This window comes from Aethalodelphis obliquidens, unplaced genomic scaffold, assembly GCF_003676395.1.
Source record: "Aethalodelphis obliquidens isolate GAN/ISIS:26980383/991018 unplaced genomic scaffold, ASM367639v1 scaffold55, whole genome shotgun sequence".
NCBI classification, from domain to species: Eukaryota; Metazoa; Chordata; class Mammalia; order Artiodactyla; family Delphinidae; genus Aethalodelphis; species Aethalodelphis obliquidens.
In genome coordinates this window covers 6,904,043-6,926,020 of record NW_020837999.1, presented here as the reverse complement: position 1 = coordinate 6,926,020, position 21,978 = coordinate 6,904,043, and the positions used below count along the sequence as shown (strand labels likewise).

At 37.8% G+C, this 21,978-nt stretch overlaps 1 protein-coding gene across 8 annotated transcripts in view; it reads right to left on the bottom strand.

Moving 5' to 3' along the window:
• RC3H1 (ring finger and CCCH-type domains 1) overlaps positions 1 to 21,978 on the bottom strand; it is a 105,940-nt gene that overhangs the window by 40,387 nt on the left and 43,575 nt on the right. For 7 of the 8 annotated variants that reach the window (XM_027086278.1, XM_027086277.1, XM_027086276.1 and 4 more), the window contains exons 4-7: positions 20,757 to 20,996; positions 20,132 to 20,307; positions 8,730 to 8,930; positions 4,392 to 4,524 (exon numbers count right to left, since the gene is read on the bottom strand). In XM_027086278.1, the coding sequence (XP_026942079.1) occupies positions 4,392 to 4,524; positions 8,730 to 8,930; positions 20,132 to 20,307; positions 20,757 to 20,996 (750 nt within the window). Of the gene's footprint in view, positions 1 to 4,391; positions 4,525 to 8,729; positions 8,931 to 20,131; positions 20,308 to 20,756; positions 20,997 to 21,978 lie in introns of those variants that run through there. The other variant, XM_027086280.1, reaches the window with a different exon arrangement.

Here is a 21,978-nt window from a genome sequence, read left to right as displayed (position 1 = left end):
TATTATTCTAGTTGGGAGGGAAGCAGTAGCAATCAAAACAAAAATCTCTATTCTATTCAAGGAGAAAAGCCGGATAATCAATAAGATAAACAACCAAAATACAAAGTATTTAGATACTGAGTTGAATAAATAGAGCAAGGAAAGGGAGTGGGACAGGTATGTGTAAAATTTCAGACAGGGTAGCCTGAAAAGGCCTCCTTGAGAAGGTTACATTTGATTAAAGACCTGAAAGTAGGGTTTGAGTGTGCCTTGTAGATATATTAGGATATAGAGGAGAAAAACATTCTAGGAAAACGAAAGAATAAGTGCAAAGGACCTAATATGGGAGTATGCCTGACATGTTCATGGAGGTGAAATCTGGAATGAATGAGGTGGGAAAAGAGTAAAAGAAGTTGGAGACAGGTAAAGGAAGACCAGATCATGTGAGGCCTGGTAGGTCATAGAAAAGACTGGCTTTTACTGAGTGATGGAAAGCACTGGAGAGTTTTTGAGCAGAGGGGTAATAGGATCACTCTGGCTCCTATGTTAGAACCAGAGAGAAAACAGAAGGCTATTCCATAATCTATGAAGAGGGATGAGGGGGGTAGCAGTGAAGATGATAAGTAGATGGATTCCTAATGGATTTTAAAGGTAAGGCCTACACGATATACTGATAGATCCAATGTACCTTATGAGAGAAAAACGAGTTGATGGTATCTCCAAGGTGTCTGGACTGAGGAAATGGAAGGATGGAGCTGCCACTAACAGGAATGGTGGGTGGGCGGGGGACAGGGGATGGAACTCACTTTTGGACAGACTATTTTTGAAATTCTTATTAGATATTCAAGTAGAACTACTGGATATTGAGCAGGCAGGTGGATATAAAAAAGAATTCAGGAAGAAGGTCTAGGCTGTATACACTATGTTATACAGATTCTAAAACACCATGAACTATAACACATACCATTATTTTATGTGCTACCAAAATGGAAAAGATTGCTAATTATCACCTGTCATTGATTATACAAATGCAGCCCAGTTTCGGAAATGCTAAAATCTGAAAAAAAAAAATGTGAGCTTCAGAATTGACAAAATATAGTAAATGTGTGAGTCATATTTTATTTAAAGCCATGAAACTTTGAAGACACTACGTGAGATTACCTGGGGAATGAGTATAAATAGAAAAGAGACACAAGGATTAAATTCTGGAAGCACTTCAAGGGTTAGAGGCTATGGGGAAAAAAAGGTGAGACGCTATGGGAAAAAAACAAAAAAAAGTTTAGAGGCTATGGAGATGAGAAGAAATCAGCAAAAGAGGCTAAATAGGAGGGTTCAATAAAGTAAGAAGAAAACTAGGAGGGTGTGGTGGCCTGGAAGTTAAAAGAGTGGTACAAGGAGTAGAGAGTAAACAACGTTAAATGTTGCTAACAGGTCAAACACAAAAAGAACCAAGAATTGACATTTGGAATTAGCTGCATGGAAATCACTTGTGACTTTGACAAAAGCAATTTTGATTGAGTGGTAGAGATAAACGCCTGATTGGACTGCATTCAAGAGAGTGCTATAAAAAGGAGAGAACTGGAATCGTAGGTAGATGACAAATGGTGTCAAAAGTGGGTTTTGGGCTTCCCTGGTGGTTAAGAATCCGCCTGCCAATGCAGGGCACATGGGTTCGAGCCCTGGTCCGGGAAGATCCCACATGCCTCGCAGCAACTAAGCCTGTGCGCCACAACTACTGAGCATGTGTGCCACAACTACTGAAGCCTGCATGCCTAGACCCCGTGCTGCGCAACAAGAGAAGCCCCGCTTGCTGCAACTAGAGAAAGCCTATGCACAGCAACGAAGATCCAACACAGCCAAAAATAATACATAAATAAATTAATTTTAAAAAAAGTGGGTTTTGATGACAGGAACAATAAAATGTATGTTGATAGAGCTACTGTAGTAGAAAAAGAAAACTGATGACATAAGAAACAGATGATACTGGAAGGATATATTTGACAAGATGGTATTGGTACATGAGGAGAGAGGGTGGCCTTAGCTAGAAGTTTATCCACTGTTACATGGTTTATCCACTATTACACAAGGAGAGTAGAATATATTGGCACAGAATTAGGTAGACAGATCGGTGCTGATGAGGTAGTGAGCTTGTGAAGTGCTCTTTTGATTGCTCAGAATGATCAAAGCACAGAAGTGGGGAAAAAAAAATCACTGTGATCTAAAAATAGATCTTAGGGCAATTCCCTGGCAGTCCAGTGGTTAAGACTCTGCCCTTCCACTGCCCTGGGCCTGGGTTTGACCCCTGGTTGGTGAACTAAGATCCCATATGCCATGTGGCACAGCCAAAAAAATAAATAATTTTTAAAAAGTCATAAAATAAAAACATAAAAAAAGATCTTACCTGGTTTGATTAAGCGATTTTGGCAATAAATTTACTACTCTGAATGTCATGGTCAAGAGTTCCAAACCTTATTCTATAAGCAAAGGGGTGTCACTTAAAAGTTTATGAGTGTAAAATAAGATCTGAGATGTGATTCATTTTGCAGCAGTAAGTAGACTAGAAGGAAGAATTAAAAGAGTAGAGAAAAATGAAAGGCTAAGTTTAGTCAGGAAAAGGAATGAGGCCCTCAACTGAGGCAGTATTAATAGGCATGGGATAGAGGGATATTGTGAAAGAACAGATAAATCCTGTTGTCTAGGGCTTCTCTGGTGGCACAGTGGTTAAGAATCCATCTGCCAATGCAGGGGACAAGGGTTCGAGCCCTGGTCCGGGAAGATTCCACATGCTGCGGAGCAACTAAGCCCATGCACCACAACTACTGAGTCTGCACTCTAGGGCCTGTGTGCCACAACTACTGAGCCCACGTGCCACAGCTACTGAAGCCCATGTGCCTAGAGCCCGTGCTCCGCAACATGAGAAGCCACTGCAATGAGAAGCCCACGCACTGCAAGGAAGAGTAGCTCCCACTCGCCACAACTAGAGAAAGCCCGTGTGCAGCAATGAAGATCCAATGCAGCTAAAAAAAAAAAAAAATCCTGTTGTCTGAAATGGTATGTAGAGCAAGTGAAAGGAAAAGATATAAAGTAAGACAAAAGGCTCAAGTTTTAAGCTTACATACCTCAGAGAATGAGGTCATTTACAGAGAAAGGGAAGACAGAAGGAAGAGCAGGTATCAAGGGAAGATGAGTTTGTTTTGAAACACACTGAGGAGAGGAGAGGATACAGAATCTCAGAAAGCATTTGGGAAAGTAGGTCTGGAGTGATGAAGAGATAACAGTGATAGAGATATTTGGGAGTCTATTATCTATAAAGGAATAATACCTGGTGCTGAGAATGAATGACCATCATCATCAACAGAAGAGTGCAGAAAAAACAAAATTCCAAGAACACAACCAGCCTACTCCTTAGGAGGCAGAAGAGGAAACAGTGGTCAAAATACAACAGAACCAGCATTCAGACAGGCCAGAAGAGAATCATAAGACTACAGAAAGATAAGGTATCAGGAGAGTTTCTATATCAAGGAAGTGGTCAACAACATTATCAAATGCTAAAGACAAATCAAGTTATTTAAGGACCGAGAAGAAATCTTTGGAATTAGAAACTAGGAAATTACTAGTGAATGTTAAGAATTTTAGTTCAGGGCTTCCCTGGTGGTGCAGTGGTTGGCAGTCCGCCTGCTGATGCAGGGGACATGGGTTTGTGCCCTGGTCCGGGAAGGTCCCACATGCAGCAGAGCGGCTGGGCCCGTGAACCACGGCCGCTGAGCCTGCGTGTCCGGAGCCTGTGCTCCGCAACGGGAGAGGCCACAACAGTGAGAGGCCCGCGTACCGCAAAAAAAAAAAAGAATTTTAGTTCAGTAGAAGGAATAAACACAGGGACAGCAATCGGATATAAGCTAACACACCCTAGATGTAATATTAAGTGAAAAATGAAGGTTGGGTGACTTTCAGGTCAAGGAGAAGGAACAGGAAATGGCTGGACAAAGTAGACACACAAGGGAGGATATGTGATGGAACAAGATTATCGTAGAGAAAGTAAAGTTGGGACCAAAAAAATGCAACTAAGGACATATGATACAGAAAAAATGAGAAAACTTGAGTTTTGTCAAAAGAGATGAAAATGATAAAAATAGAGCACAATTTGTGATGAGAGAGGGAGGAAACATAAAGGATCCCAGAGGGATCCTATTTTGCTGGTAAAGTGAGCAGCACAGTAAAAAGTATTAAATAAATATTAGTTGAAGTAATAAAGAGACAGAAAAGATTGGGGCCAGAAACTTAAATACTATAGAAAAGATTTGGAATTACTACACCAGGAAATTCTAGAGAAATGTAACAAAAGATAATTAAAAGATTCACTGAATAGCACTAAGGCACATATAGGATAGTCTGTTAATTTTCCCTGGGCTTACCTGGACTAGGGTCAATGTTTGCTAATAGCTCCAAATGGGGTCTTAGTCGATTCAAGTTTGCTGGATCTCCAGTCCTCTGGAGAGCAATTGTTAGTTCCTGAACACTTTGTGCAAAAGAGGCTGGGGTCTGCAACTTAAAAGAAGATAAATATTAACTTCCCTCAAAGACCAGATAAATCCTTTTAAAATAAAGATTATTTACAATATCACAACCATTTTTGCAATTAATTATATTTAATTTTTATCCTCCCACACATCCCATGCTCTGGCCAGACTGGATCACTTGTTACTTGAACCAACCCTGCACTTCTCTGCATCCACAGGTTGATATATTGTATACTCTCTCTTCCCTCTGTCATCACATTCCTCAAATGTGAGATCTTTCTCACATCCTCAATTTGGAAATACTCTTTACATCTCCAGTTCTTACAGTATTGTGTTAGTTTGGCTCTTGGGGTCTTTCCAAATAACTGAAGTTTGGAAATACTGTCTAGAGATAATGCTATACAACAGCACGAACAATGAAACTGTACTCAAACTGTGTTTGAATTCAAGTTCTGTTACGGACCAAAGATTATAACATCAGATATAACCTTTACAGACTCTATCTGAACTCCATCTGTTGTATGGACTAAATAATTTGAGAAGTTCATTCCAGTTCAAAAAATCCTATATTGGTTTGGGATTCTTGGAAGCTATCAGGTTGTGTATTTTCTTAAGGCTTAATGACACACATACTTGCACTAACTCCCCTAAGCTGGTCAGTACATATGACCTGTAAAGTAAAAAAACTGGTTATGTGATACTAACTAAGGGTTCTTACTTGGAAACATTTAGCTCTCTATGTAGTTTATTAATATAGATGAGGGCTGCTCTCACTTCTGAGACTGACAGCATTCTGCCTATGGAATGTGTATCTCTCTAAATAAACTCACTTTCACTTAAAATATGTATATATATATATATGTATATATACATGTGGAACTTTTTCTCCCCCAAAGGTCATTCTAAAAGGTAAATTTTTAAAAAGCATACATTTTAAAAAACATGGAATAACACAACTAATCATTAAAATGCTGGCATGTCTTTATTCAATTTTTCATCTTTGCATGTTTTTCATATACTTATAATCAGCTATTTATAAACTTATGGATTTGCCTACCATTAATATTATAACAAAGGTTTTTGTTTGTTTGTTTTGCGGTACGCGGGCCTCTCACTGTTGTGGCCTCTCCCGTTGCGGAGCACAGGCTCCGGACGCGCAGGCTCAGTCAGCGGCCATGGCTCACAGGCCCAGCCGCTCCAAGGCATGTGGGATCTTCCCGGACCAGGGCATGAACCCGTGTCCCCTGCATCGGCAGGCGGACTCTCAACCACTGCACCACCAGGGAAGCCCAACAAAGGTATTTTTAAAATACCTAACCATTTTTATTATGAAATACTTCAAAGTAACTGTCTAATATAATAATACCCATGTATCTACCACTGAGACTTAACAAAAATATTTCAGTAACATTTTTTTTAAAAGAAATCAAGTGCTACTTAATAGCTGAAGAGAGTATCTGTCCTGATATGACCACAATTTTAATGGCCATGTAACAGTGTTCTGAGCAGATGTATCTTAACTTCTTTAACCATCCCTTTATTTTATCCTTTGTAAGTAATTTAGCAATTAACACCTTTGCATTCATAACCTTTTTGAAAGTTTCGATTATTCCTTTAAAATAAATTCCTGGAAATAGCAGGTTTGGTAAAGTACACAAATATTTTGAGGCTTCACTGACAAACTGTTTCTCAAAAGACCTGTAATGCATTTTACAAACCATCAGCAATGAATGAGAGTATATGTTTCTTTATAGTTTAACAGGCAATATTTGGCATGTCACTGCTTTAAATGTATTTATTATTGGCATCGAATTCTAGTCCATCAATTAGATATACTTCCTGTTTGTGAACTGTTATTTCATATTTCTTTGCCTATTAACTTACTAGGGTTATTGTTTTTCTTATCACTTTTAATAAATTCTCCATTTGCACTGTCCAATACAGTAGCCATTAGCAACATATGGCTATTAAAAATTTTAAGTATGTAAAATAAAAATTTCAGTTCATCAGTTACACAAGTTACACATCAAGTGTTTAATACCCAAGTGTGGCTCGTGATCACCATACTGGACAATGCATGTATACCGAACATTTTCATTATCACACGAAGTTCTATTGCTCTATATAATAATAAGATGTCACACTACTAACTTCATTTACCAGATTGTTGTAAGAAGGTTTAGGATATTAAATTCAAATTACTGCTCATGGTGTGAGAAAATTATTGCAGGATATACATCTAGTTATATAGTCCAGTTCAGACAAGAAGGTTAATTTAACCTCCTTGTAGAATTTTCATAAAAGCAAGTCAAGTTTCTCTTCAGAGGTAGAAAGCCACTCCTTTAAAAGATCATGATTAAGGTTATAATCAGTCCACTGCATAATTTCAGGCCTAGGAGCTGCACGTGAAGTTTTGATAAAGGTATCTATAGGACAGAACAAATAATACACATTATACTGACAATTACACACCATGCAGTTATAAAACATTTCCTAATTCTCCTTTGACATCAACCTTCTACTTATTTCAAGAATTCTACCTTTAGGAATAGCAAAAAAAAAAAAAAAAAAAAAAAAAAAAAGGGTGGCGTGGGGTGGGGGGAGAATAGTCTGGAAAGAGGTTTAGTAGTTAAGAGCAGGGATTCTAGAGTCAGAATGTTCAAGTTCAAATCCAGCTTTGTCAGTTATTACCTACGTGATCCTGGAGAAATGTATTTAATCTCCCTCTGTCTCTGTATAAAAGGAATAATACAGGGCTGTTGAGAAGATTAAATGAATTATTTAAAACCACCAGATAGGAAGCTCTCCCTGGCAGTCCAGTGGATAGGACTTGGCACTTTCATTGCTGTGGCCAGGATTCAATTCCTGGTCAGGGAACTAAGATTCTGCAAGCCACGTGGTGAGGCCAAAAACTGAACTGAACGAAACTAAACTAAACTAACATAAACTAAACTAAACTAAAATATTCTGAGCACAGTATTAATGCACTAAAATCAAAAAATAAAATAAAACCACCAGACACACACTAAGCTCTCAGTAAGTGTTAAATATTATTTTATTTAGGCTACTCTTACATACTAACATTATTTCTTTTTTTTTAAAATTTATTTATTTAATGTATTTATTTTTGGCTGCGCTGGGTCTTCGCAGCTGCGTGTGGGCCCTCTCCAGTTGCAGCGAGTGGGGGATACTCTTCACCATGGTGTGCGGGCTTCTCACTGTGGTGGCCTCCCCCATTGTGGAGCACGGGCTCTAGGTGCACAGGCCCCAGCAGTTGTGGCAACGGGCCCAGCTGCTCCGCAGTATGTAGGATCTTCCCAGACCAGGGCCCAAACCTGTGTCCCCTGCATTGGCAGGTGGATTCGCAATCACTGTGCCACCAGGGAAGTCCCGTCATTATTTCTTTAAATTAAATGTAAGGTGGATTCTAATGTATAATCATCTCTATGGTTATAAGGACTTAAGATAAAATAGTAAAAATTAAGGTAAATAGTAAAAATTTTAAAAAATTATTGAACATAATATATTTACATGGCACTTTTAAGATTTTTATACAGCACTTTCACATATTTCATGTTGAACTGCAACAAAACCAGTTTAAGTATTATTCTATAGTTTTAAAAGAATTAAATATAACTCTTAGAGTCAGAAATAGTGGGGCCTGACCTAAAATTCATGTGTACTCAAGTGATCTTTTCATCATAACAGACAACAAATAAAGTAGAAATAAGTTTACTGAAAATTTGATCAAATATAGAATGGTTGGTAACTTATAATGTGAAATTTTTCTGGCTAAGAACCACAAGAAACCTCAATGTATACATCTTCCAGGTCATTAAATGGCTGTTCCAGGAGGACAATAAAGGCGTTTAGAAAATGAATTCAACTAATACAGTGATCAAAACTCAGAAAACAATAAAAGAAGGAAGAAAGGCAATGAAAAAATAGAGATAGGAGACTGTCACAGGAATGTGAGACAGCACTGGATAAAGCATTAAAACTAATTAAATCAAACCTTATATGAACAATGTCAATTATACCTCAATTTAAAAAACCTTTACATGAACAAACTGCTACTATGATGTGACTAGTTATGACATGACACACAGCTACAGAGAATATAATTTATAAGAGCCTGACATACAGGATTCACTTAAATATACACTTGTTAAATAAATGAATTACCAAAACTCCATGATTAGTCCAAGAAGTAAGGAACAAAAAAGGGTCTACCTTGTCAATAATGGACTGCATATGAGATTTGTGAGACTGGTCCCCATAAAGCAAAGAGGACCACTGGTCTGGTGCAATTCGTAAGCCTGCTTCCATAGCAATCTGCACTATCTGGGAGTCATGTTCTCGCCGCAGAGCTTCATACGTTCTAAATTCTTCTTTCAGCTGCATCAAAGAAGAGTCTTCATCACGCTTGGTGACCTAGGAAGACACACGTAATCTCATGAGTCAGGTAAGAAACAAACTGGGCTTATACTTTATATGACCAAAGAGAGATATGAAAATACTTTGAAGAGAAGAGAGGGAGTCAAGATGGCGGACTAGAAGGATGTGGAATTTGCTTCTTGGTACAAAGAGGGCACCTACCAGGCACCAGTCCCCTGAGGGGACAGGAGGAACCCCCAGCAACTGGGCCGGAGGTCGGGCCTGAGCTCCTGTGGTGGGAGCACCGAGTCCAAACTGCTGGACTAACAGAGAACCTCAGATCCCAGGGAATATTAATCGGGGTGAAGCCTCCTAGAGGTCCTCATCTAGGCACTGAGACCCGCTCTACCCAACGGCCTGCAAACACCAGTGCTGGACCCCTCAGGAAAAACAACCCGTAAGACAGGAATACAGCCCTAGTCATCAAAAAAAAAAAACAAAAAATTGAAACGACAAAAAAATACATTACAAACAAAGGAGCAAGGTAAAAACCTACAAGACCAAATAAATGAAGACGAAATAGGCAACCCCTGAAAAAGAATTCAGAGTAATGACAGTAAAGATGATCCAAAATCTCGGAAATACAATGGAGAAAATACAAGAAATGTTTAACAAGGATCTAGAAGAACTAAAGAGCAAACAAACAATGATGAACAACACAATAACTGAAATTAAAAATACTCTAGAAGGGGCTTCCGTGGTGGCGCGGTGGTTCAGAGTCCGCCTGCCGATGCAGGGGACACGGGTTCGTGCCCTGGTGTGGGAAGATCCCACGTGCCGCGGAGCGGCTGGGCTCGTGAGCCATGGCCGCTGAGCCTGCGTGTCCAGAGCCTGTGCTCCGCAACGGGAGAGGCCACAACAGCGAGAGGCCCATGTACCGCAAAAAAAAACAAACAAACCCCCCCCCCCAAAACTCTAGAAGGAATAAATGGCAGAAAAACGAATACGTGTACCAGAAGATAAAATGGGGGAAATAACTGCCGGGGACCAGAATAAAGAAAAGAGAATGAAAAGAATTGAGGACAGTCTCAGAGACCTCCGGGACAACATTACACGCACCAAGATTAGAATTATAGAGGTCCCAGAAGGAGAAGAGAAAAAGGAAACGTCTGAACAAATATTTGAAGAAATTATAGTCAAAAACTTCCATAACATGGGAAAGGAAATAGTCAATCAAGTCCAGGAAGGGCAGAGAATCCCATATAGGATAAACCCAAAGAGACACACACAGAGACACATATTAATCAAACTATCAAAAATTAAATACAAAGAAAAAATATTAAAAGCAGCAAGGGAAAAGCAACAAATAACATACAAGGGAATCCCAATAAGGTTAACAGCTGATCTTTCAGCAGAAACTCTGCAAGCCAGAGAGGAGTGGCAGGACATATTTAAAGTGATGAAAGGGAAAAACCTACAACCAAAATTACTCTACCCAGCAAGGGTCTCATTCATATTTGACATAGAAATCAAAAGCTTTACTGACAAAACAAAAGCTGTGAGAATTCGAAACCACCGACCAGGTTTACAACAAACGCTAAAGGAACTTCTCTAAGCAGGAAACACAAGAGATGACAAAGACCCACAAAAACAAACCCAAATGAATTAAGAAAATGGTAGTAGGAACATACATATCGATAATCACCTTCAGTGTAAATGGATTAAAAGCTCCAACCAAAAGACACAGACTGGCTGAAAGGATACAAAAACAAGACCCTTATATATGGTGTCTACAAGAAACCCACTTCAGACCTAGGGACACATACAGACTGAAAATGAGGTGATGGAAAAAGATATTCCATGCAAACGGAGATCACAAGAAAGATGGAGTAGCAATACTCATATCAGATAAAATAGACTTTAAAATAAAGACTGTTACAAGAGATAAGAAAGGACACTACATAATGATCAAGGGATCAATCCAAGAAGAACACATAACAATTATAAATATTTATGCACCCAACATAGGAGCACCTCAATACATAAGGCAAATACTAACAGCCACAAAAGGAGAAATCGACAGTAACACAATAAAAGTGGGGGACTTTAACACCCTACTTACACCAATACACAGATCACCCAGACAGAAAATAAATAAGGAAACAGAAGCTTTAAATGACACACACCAGAAAGACTTAATTGATATTTTTAGGACATTCTACCCGAAAGCGAAAGACTACACTTTTTTCTCAAGTGCACACAGAACGTTTCCAGAATAGATCACATCTTGGGTCACAAATCAAGCCTTGGAAAATTTAAGAAAACTGAAATCATATCAATCATCTTTTCTGACCACAACACTATGAGATTAGAAATCAACTGCAGGAAAAAAACAATAAAAAACACAAACACATGGAGGCTAAACAGTGTGCTGCTAAATAACCAAAAGATCACTGAAGAAATCAAAGAAGAAATAAAAAAAATACCTAGAAACAAGTGACAATGCAAATAATGATCCAAAACCTATGGGACAAAGCAAAAGCAGTTCCAAGAGGGAAGTTCATAGCAATTCAAGCTCACTTCAAGAAACAAGAAAAATCTTCAATAAACAACTTAACCTTACACCTAAAGCAACTACAAAAAGAAGAACAAAGAAAATGCAAAGTTGGTAGAAAGAAGAAATCATAAAGAGCAGAGATAAATGAAATGGAAACGAAGAAAACTAGAGCAAAGATCAATAAAACTAAGAGTTGGTTCTTTGAGAAGATAAACAAAATTGATAAACCTTTAGCCAGTATCATCAAGAAAAAAAGGGAGGAATGAAATCAATAAAATTAGAAATGAAAAAGGAGAGATTACAACTGACACCACAGAAATATAAAAGATCGTAAGAGACTACTACAAGCAGCTATATGCCAATAACATGGACGACCTGGAAGAAACGGACAAATTCTTGGAAAAGTACAACTTTGCAAGATTGAAACAGGAGGAATTAGAAAATATAAACAGATTAATCACAGATAATGAAATTGACTGTAATTAAAAATTTTCCAACAAACAAAAGTCCAGGACCAGATGGCTTCACAGGTGAATTCTATCAAACATTTAGAGAAGAGTTAACACTTATCCTTCTCAAACTCTTCCAAAAAATTGCAGAGGGAGGAACACTCCCAAACTCACTCTATGAGACCACCATCATCACCCTGATACCAAAACCAGACAAATATATCACAAAAAAAGAAAATTATAGACCAACATCATTGATGAATATAGACACAAAAATCCTCAACAAAATACTAGCAAACAGAATCCGACAGCACATTAAAAGAACCATACACCATGATCAAGCAGGATTTATCCCAGGGATGCGAGGATTCTTCAATATACGCAAATCAATCAATGTGATACACCATGTTAACAATCTGAAGAATAAAAACCATATGACCAAATGTATCACACTAATCCAAGATGTTAATGAAAGGGAAAAAACAAACATATGATCATCTCAATAGATGCAGAAAAAGCTTTTGACACAATTCAATACCCATTTATGATAAAAACTCTCCAGAAAGTGAGCACAGAGGGAACCTATTTCAACATAGTAAAGCCCACATACGACAAACCCACAGCAAACATCATTCTCAATGGTGAAAAACTGAAAGCATTTCCTCTAGGATCAGGAACAAGACAAGGATGTCCACTCTCACCACTATTATTCAACATAGTTTTGGAAGTCCTAGCCATGACAATCAGAGAAGGAAAAGAAATAAAAGGAATACAAATTGGAAAAGAAGAAGTAAAACTGTCACTGTTTGCAGATGACATGATACTATACATAGAGGATCCTAAAGATGCCACCAGAAAACTACTAGAGCTAATCAATGAATTTGGTAAACTTGCAGGATAAAAAATTAATGCACAGAAATCTCTTGCATTCCTATACACTAATGATGAAAAATCTGAACGTGAAATTAAGGAAACACTTGCATTTACCATTGCAACAAAAAGAATAAAATACCTAGGAATAAACCTACCTAAGGAGACAAAAGACCAGTATGCAGAAAACTATAAGACACTGATGAAAAAAATTAAAGATGACACCAACAGATGGAGAGATATACCATGTTCTTGGATTGGAAGAATCAATATTGTGAAAATGACTATACTACCCAAAGCAATCTACAGATTCAATGCAATCCCTATCAAATTACCAATGGCATTTTTTACGGAACTAGAACAAAAAATCTTAAAATTTGTATGGAGACACAAAAGACCGTGAATAGCCAAAGCAGTCTTGAGAGAAAAAAATGGAGCTGGAGGAATCAGACTCCCTGACTTCAGACTATACTACAAAGCTACAGTAATCAAGACAATATGGTACTGGCATAAAAACAGAAATATAGATCAATAGAACAGGATAGAAAGCCCAGTGATAAACCCACACACACATAGTCAACTAATCTATGACAAAGGAGGCAAGGATATACAATGGAGAAAAGAAAGTCCCTTCAATAAGTGGTGCTGGGAAAACTGGACAGCTACATGTAAAAGAATGAAATTAGAACACTCCCTAACACCATACACAAAAATAAACTCAAAATGGATTAGAGACCTAAATGTAAGACTGGACACTATGAAACTCTTAGAGGAAAACATAGGAAGAACACTCTTTGACATAAATCACAGCAAGATTGTTTTTGATCCACCTCCTAGAGTAATGGAAATAAAAATAAACAAATGGGACCTAATGAATCTTCAAAGCTTTTGCACAGCAAAGGAAACCATAAACAAGACGAAAAGACAACCCTACAAATGGGAGAAAATACTTGCAAATGAATCATCAGACAAAGGATTAATCTCCAGAATATATAAACAGCTCATGCAGCTCAATATCAAAAAAAACAAACAACCCAATTGAAAAATGGGAAGAAGACCTAAATAGACGTTTCTCCAAAGAAGACATGCAGATGGCCAAGAAGCACATGAAAAGCTGCTCAATGTCACTAATTATTAAAGAAATGCAAATCAAAACTACAATGAGGTATCACCTCACACCAGTTAGAATGGGCATCATCAGAAAATCTACAAACAACAAACGCTGGAGAGGGTGTGGAGAAAAGGGAACCCTCTTGCACTGTTGGCGGGAATGTAAATTGATACAGCCACTATGGAGAACAGTATGGAGGTTCCTTAAAACACTAAAAATAGAATTACCATATGACCCAGCAATCCCACTACTGGGCATATACCCTGAGAAAACCATAATTCAAAAAGACCCACACACCCGAATGTTCACTGCAGCACTATTTACAACAGCCAGGTCATGGAAGCAACCTAAATGCCCATTGACAGACGAATGGATAAAGAAGATGTGGTACATATATACAATGGAATATTACTCGGCCATAAAAAGGAACGAAATTGGATCATTCGTAGAGACGTGGATGCATCTAGAGACTGTCATACAGAGTGAAGTAAGTGAGAAAGAGAAAAACAAATATCGTATATTAAAGCATATATGTGGAACCTAGAAAATGGTACAGATGAACTGGTCTGCAGAGCAGAAATTGAGACACAGAAGGAGAGAAAAAACGTATGGACACCAAGGGGGGAAAGCAGCAAGGGGTGGGGGTGGTGGTGTGATGAATTGGACAATTGGGATTGACATGTATACACTGATATGTATAAAATGGCTGACCAATAAGAAAAAAAATTAATTAAAAGAAACAGAAAAATAACGGATTTTTGAATGAATATAAGGATTATATATGGACTGATATGTGTAATACAAAAAATGTTAACTGGAGAATCTAGGTGGTGGGTATATGGGTGTTCTCCATATAATTATTTAAACTTTTATGTATGTTTTAAAATTTTTATAATAAGATGTTGAGAAGAGAGCATTTAGGTGTTTCCTTCCTATAGACTTCGCATTTAAAAAATTAATTCCAAAACACCTGTGTTGCTGCTATTGTGATGTAATCTTTTCTTCTGTATGTCTTCTAACGAGATGCAGCTTGCATAAACGTGAGTGCTATTGGTTTCTGTATTTTAACTTTTGTATCCAGCCACCTTATTGAATTTTATTTTTGCTTATAATAGTTTTTCATCTGATTAATGATCTCCCCAAGTAAGATTACCTTTCTAATTTCTTTCCCATCTATATAAGCTTTATTTTTTTTTTCTCTTGTCTAACTGCATTGGGCAGTACCTCCAAGATAATGTTAAATTATGGAACTTATAGAGGACATCTTTGCCTTGCTTTTTAGCTTTACTGTAAATTCTTCTCATGCTTCCAATGCTGCCTTCTGAATATACGTCTGGAGTCTCCTGTGAATGATTTAGGAGACTCAAGTGTTACTGATGAGACACCTGAACACTTCAATGTGAACGTCCATTTCAAGTTGGCACCATCCAAGCCAGGTTCCAGGAATATGCCCACCCCACTCCTTAAAAAAAAAAAGGGAAAAAATGACTGGACCATCAGGTACAGCTCTGCAAACCAACACGTATGGCATTTAAAGAATGGACTTTGGGGTCTGATAGACATGGGTTCAAATCTCAGCTCTGCCATTTCTGAGGTATGCGGTGTGAGGGCCACCTCCCTTGCCTGAACTTCAAGTGTCTTTGGGGAATCGAAGGGGACACTGTGAGTTTAGCATCTAGCACAGTGAGGCTGTTCTCATTCACCAGCATGGGGGAGGGCGGGGCCTGGTACTCTGCATTGCCAACACAAGAAAGTTTGTAAGCTGGTGGGATTTCACATGTGCATAGCAAGTAGTCTGAAAAGACATCCATTAAGCTGAGAGCTGTGGTCACTTCTAAGGAGTGGGATAGAAGGGATATATTCCAGTAGGCTGAATATTTGTAAAGGGCAAGTTTTATATCTGTACCTTGAAATACATACAGATGTTTAAAGAAAACCAACTAAGAAACAAAAGTAAATAAAACGGGGGGGGGTATGTAAGATGCCAAGGTTGGCAGGAATCCTAGTATGTCTGAGTCCCCTTGACAAGGTCTGTTCCTCCAGTGATGAGAAGTGTTCTCCCTCTGAAGGAACCCTGGAATCAAGATCACTCCACTCCTCCTCTACCCCACTCTCCCACCCTCTTACTTCTTTTTTTGCTTGAGTTAGTCCTGATTTAGTTTAGATATCCACACTCCTTTGAAGCCACTTGTCTCAGTGAAGACATGCCCACTCCCAGACTCAATATGTGAATCTTAATTAATCTAAGCTAGGGGCTTCTAATGTAGTCCACAGACCACCCCTACCAAGGGTCCGTGCATGGAATGCATGGGATTCACAATCTTGCGTTGGGAAAAAAGAAAAAAAAAAAAACTTTTCATAAAACTCCAACTGAAATGTAACATTTCCTTCTATTATGAATGTAAGCAACAAACCACAGTATTAGCCGTAACTTGTGACTTTGTCACCAATGGAAATCACAAATATTTTCATATCACAAAACAGTTATTACAGGTATCTCAGAACACTGTTTACCTTCATCACTACTTAAAAATTATGGTTGTTATTAGATCAGCTGCTAGATTTTGTTATTTAGTGCACTAATAAAGAAGCAAGTTTATTCCTGTACCACTTAAAAAGTATATTTTTTGATATAGTTGGTTTCTTTTGTAATCCGGTCATTTCATTCTATGCAATTAAATAGAGTATTCTGGGAAGGGGTCCCTAGGTTTCACCAGACTGCCAAAGGGGCCCATGGCACAGAAAAGGTGAATAAACCCCGGTCTAAGCCAATGCTGGCAATTCCATTATCCGAGTTGGAGACTACTTAGGAAGTGTCATGTGACCTAGTGTGTCACATTCACAATGAGATGCAATGGGACATCTGTTGGAGGGAGAGTGGAGTCCCTCTTGGGAAAGGTTTCTTAAGAGGAGACACAAGGAAGTCAAACTTTCTTCCTCTGCTTCTTAGTGTCTGATCATGTGAGCTGGGAATTTCTTCCACCATTGGGCAGCCATGTGAAGAGCAGCTGATCCACCTAAGATGCAGAAAAGACTGATGGGAGAGGCCTGGGTTTTTGTGGATGTGGTTGATCTGGTGAATTAGCCAGACAGGAACCTCCCTACTTCTAGACTCCTGTTATCAATCAATAAATTCCTTAAGATTAAAAAAAAAAAAAAAAAAGATACAGGTACCACAATGTTCATTGCAGCACTATTCACAATAGCCAGGACATGGAAGCAACCTAAGTGTCCATCGACAGATGAATGGATAAAAAAGATGTGGCACATATATACAATGGAATATTACTCAGCCATAAAAAGGAACAAAATTGAGTTGTTTGTATTGAGGTGGATGGACCTAGAATCTGTCATACAGTGTGAAGTTAGGTCAGAAAAAGAAAAACAAATACCATATGCTAACACATACATATGGAATTTAAAAAAGCGGTACTGACGAACCTAGTGGCAGGGCAGGAATAAAGACACAGACATAGAGAACAGATCTGAGGGCACAGTGGGGGAAGGGGAAGCTGGGATGAAGTGAGAGAGTAGCAATGACATATATACACTACCAAATGTAAAATGGCTAGTGGGAAGCTACTGCATAGCACAAGGAGATCAACTTGATGCTTTGTGACGACCTAGAGGGATGGGATAGGGAGGGTGGGAGGGAGGCTCAAGAGGGAGGGGATATGGGGATATATGTATACAAACAGCTGATTAACTTTGTTGTACAGCAGGAACTAACACAACATTGTAAAGCATTTATACTCCAGTAAAGATGTGAAAAAAAAAAGAAGAAAATACTCATACAAGTATTCTGAAAAACACCATGCTGCTTCTTCATATCTATGGATTATTACTCTTGGGCTTGCCTGGTATTGAGATAGCTGGTACTCAATAACTGAAAGAGCTTCAGATGCTGGTGTGATTCTAAAGATGACTAATTTGTACTTGGTTTAATTCTCCCTGCAGTTTTGTAGGTTAGGTCACCACCTGAAAGTGAAAATTCTAAGATGCTGTATGACAATGATGATATTTTTTAGCAATAAAAATAACTAACATTTATTGAGCACATAGTATGTGCCAGTGTGTTAAGTTACCTTATTAACTGTTATAGTGACATATTAACTCATTTAATTCTTTAAACTTGTTGAGGTAGGTGCTAGTGGTATCACCCCTAATAATTCACATTTTAAGTCAAGCTGGATTCAGGCCAAAGGCCTAATGAATCAAAGTAAAACAATTAATTCTAGTCTAGGATCACCTATATCCTAACATATTTTACAACGTTTTTTGCCTTGCTAATCTTTTATTCCCATAAGGACTCAAATTCCTCTATAGAAAATTCCCATTTTTTTTTCCCTCCCATCAAAGAAACAATAGACTATCCTAGTCAGGACTTCCAGGTCATACTGATATATTTTTACTTGTATTCCATTCTTATTATAAGAAGGTCTGACTTAAATTTTGTTAGGTAAGTCCATAGAGAGACCAAACATAAAAAAATCAAGAACTATAGTCACAAAAACTAAATATATTTTGCCCCTATTCAAAGGCAAGTCAAAAGACCAAATGTATATGTATATGTATGAAACACCCTCTCAATATACATTAAATCTCATTAAAATGTAGTATATGCTTTCTATATGATGTACTGTTTCCATGGACTTGGCTCTCAAAACTCTCTTTAACTAAAAACACTCAAAGATTTCCAAGAAATGCAATGTCTGAAGTCCTGGAACTGTACTGTACTAAAATGCCTAGAATTATCCTGCAGCTTGAAAAGGCTTTTCCAATGGAAAAAAAAGAGATGCTAAAAAGACCCAGCTAGAACACAGCTATACGGACACAAACACCTGCGAAGAAAGGAAAATGCTGATTTGAGTTCCATGAAGAAGATGAAATGGGTATTGGCAGACACTTAATAGAAACTCTGCAATAGTGAATACAGTTTAGGGTATGGACCTATTGTGATGAGAGAAAATGAATCTTTTCATGATTGAGAGTATAGTACAAACTGCCACCAAAAGAAGAAAGCAGGTGGACAATGAAATAAAGCGACATAATCATGACTCAAGTGAAAAATAACTGGATTTTTACATATTCCAATCTTTTTAAAATTACTATTAACGCTTTTAATTAGGATTGAGAAAGTTTCACGTGGGGTATTCTGGCGTTTTTGAGCCCCTTATTCTTCTTCACAGAGGAAGGCTGGATTTCTTTCCCTTTATTTCTTAAACTTCCTATACTGTATCTATCTGGCGCTGTTAATGGAGAAGTAACACTGGAAGCAGACAGACATTCTGAAATGTATTCCGGATTACACTGTACAGTCAGGTTATTACAACCATTACAACAAATGTGAGTTATTCAGGGACAATCTGGACCAGTTGAGGTTCTGAGAACTCTAGAGGGATGTATGAAAAACAAGAGGGGTGGGTACAGATGTGGAATCCACACCCCATTTTCAGTATATAATCTGAGTCTAGAAAGAAACAGAGTAATATTGGCATTTAGCTAGAACTTAAAAAAATTTTTTTTAAGTTAAATCTATATGCTCTGTTGATTTTGTGAACCATTTTAACCTTCTCAAAAAATAACGAGATTAGAATATAGCAGGATGGCTAATGTGGGAGTTTTTTAGTTTCAGTGTCAGATGAGGGAATGTGGTGACCTCCTTATAGCTTGTATGAATTAACAATTTTTTAGAGACATACTTCCCTGGCCCATGAAGTACTTGTTATGTGTTGTGTCAAAAGCAAGAAGCCCTGACATTAAGAAGTTAGGAAAACAGGATGAACAATAAGTGATACATAGTGGGCACCAGTGTTTGAAGTAGTGCTGATTCAACTTGGCATACAAAGGACATGTCCAGCATTACTATATATACTAAAACCAAAATGGCACATGGAGCTCCAGTACTGTATATATGGAATTATATCAGGAGCAAATAGCCAAATAAAATGTACTCCTGCTTCAATGACTCTCTCTCTTTAGACCAATTCTGTTTGCAGTCTTGGTGGAAAACTGCCATGGCTTTTTAGTTTCTTCAAATACAAAAATCTATAAGCCATGATTTAATCTATGTTGTACAATATCTAACATACAAAATTCAATACAAGATTTAACTTTAACAGGACACCATCTATATTCTTTAAAAGAGAAAAGAAAAACTGCTAAAATTTTATGGAAAGATACAGGCAACTTTATTAAACTCAAAGTCTTACTATCTAAGTTTGGGGAAAGGACGTTTCCTTTTAAGCTGAAAGTTACCATAGGTTCATACCTTGAAGCAGGAGGCTCTATAAAGGAGCTGGACAACGTGCCCAATGCTAGTTTTAGAGGCCTGAGGAAACCGTGGCTCCAACCTTTGCACCACAAAGAGAACCAATACTTTTCTTGACAAAGCAGAACCATCTTCTAAGGCCAGGAGAACCAGCTTTAGAGCTTCCTCCTGCATTGCTAGGAAAAGTTGAGCAAAACCAAAATTTATCATGTACAGAGATAAGATAAAGCCATTTTTTAGAAGGGAAACATTTAATAATTTCTACAGGTACCACTTCATTAATGGGCAACACAACAACAACCAATATTCAGTTATACTTTTGAACCATTTGGGGGCAATTTTTTATTACATTCCATCTACTTTATTTAAGAAAGCAGATAAAAGATGAATACAGTTAGGGAAAACCTCTATCAAAATGAATAAACTTTTGGCAGTAAAAGTTTTAAGTATCCTGAAAAACTGACATGGAATTACCCAAGCCATGACTGTGGGATACCAAGTGGGATATTACTTGATAACAACAGAATATTGCAAAGAACTAGCCTTTGTACATCACTTATAGTTCCTATACTATAAATACTTTTAGAATTACTAGTATAGTAAATATCAAACTTTAATTATATACCTGGTCCAAGGAACTGGCAGCCTCTAGCTCTGACTGCTGCCCAAAGATTGGAAGAGAGTTGCTGAGGATTCTGGTGCTGGAGAATGAGCTCTGTAACTGTTCGTTCACCTAAAGATCGAGCTGCCCTCATGGCACGAATCCTGCCTTCTTCTTCTACTAGTTGGCAGTGGACCAGAGTCACCAGCTTCCTCTGCATTGGGCGACTCAGAACACTCTGAGTAGTGCTATTCAGACCCACTCCTTTAAAACAGAAAATATAGTTATTTCTAGGTTTCCAATGTAATTTTACAGTCCAGAAAAACTTCCTCTGATGGGCTGATTGACTTATGGCTATGTGGAATAGTTCTGGGTTCTATCAGAATATTTAAAATAAACAATACAAATTACACAAGTGAAGCCTAGTTTGCATTTTAAAAGTATACAAAAGTTGTTATTGCATGCAAATGTAACACTCATGACATTAAATATATTATTCATTTTAATCATGGAGAAATAAAGAAAAAAAGGCCAGTCAATATTAATAATTAAAAACCCAAATCTTGACAAAGTGAGAGTGTGGCATGGACTTAATATATACCACCAAATGTAAAACAGATAGCTAGTGGGAAGCAGCCGCATAGCACAGGGAGATCAGCGCGGTGCTTTGTGACCAACTAGAGGGGTGGGATAGGGAGGGTGGGAGGGAGACGCAAGAGGGAGGAGATATGGGGATATATATATATGTGTATAGCTGATTCACTTTGTTATAAAGCAGAAACTAACACACAACTGTAAAGCAATTATACTCCAATAAAGATGTTAAAAAAAAAAACAAAAAAAACACCCAAATCTTGAGGTCCTAACAGGTCTGGTATATTTCCTAGTGGTTAAGCTCACCTTCCTAATAAAAACAAGCCATAATGGCAAGATAGTAATGGCAACTTCCAATTTTATTGTACCCCCAACAGCATACCACACAAAACTGGATAGAAGGCTGACAATTTAGAGTTGTCAAATGATAGAGAGCCCTTCTGAAACCACTAGTGTGTTTATACTTACTTTTGCAACTCATTCAAAAAACGTTTCCAATAAATAGTACATAAACTTTAAACTCACTACTTTATTTGATGTGGTTTGTAATATTATTTAGCACCAGTGGGTTTGGCTTACAATAAATAAAATGAATTTCGTTAACATTCACTTACAGCTCACAGTTTTTATGGTAACAAAAGCATCTTTAATG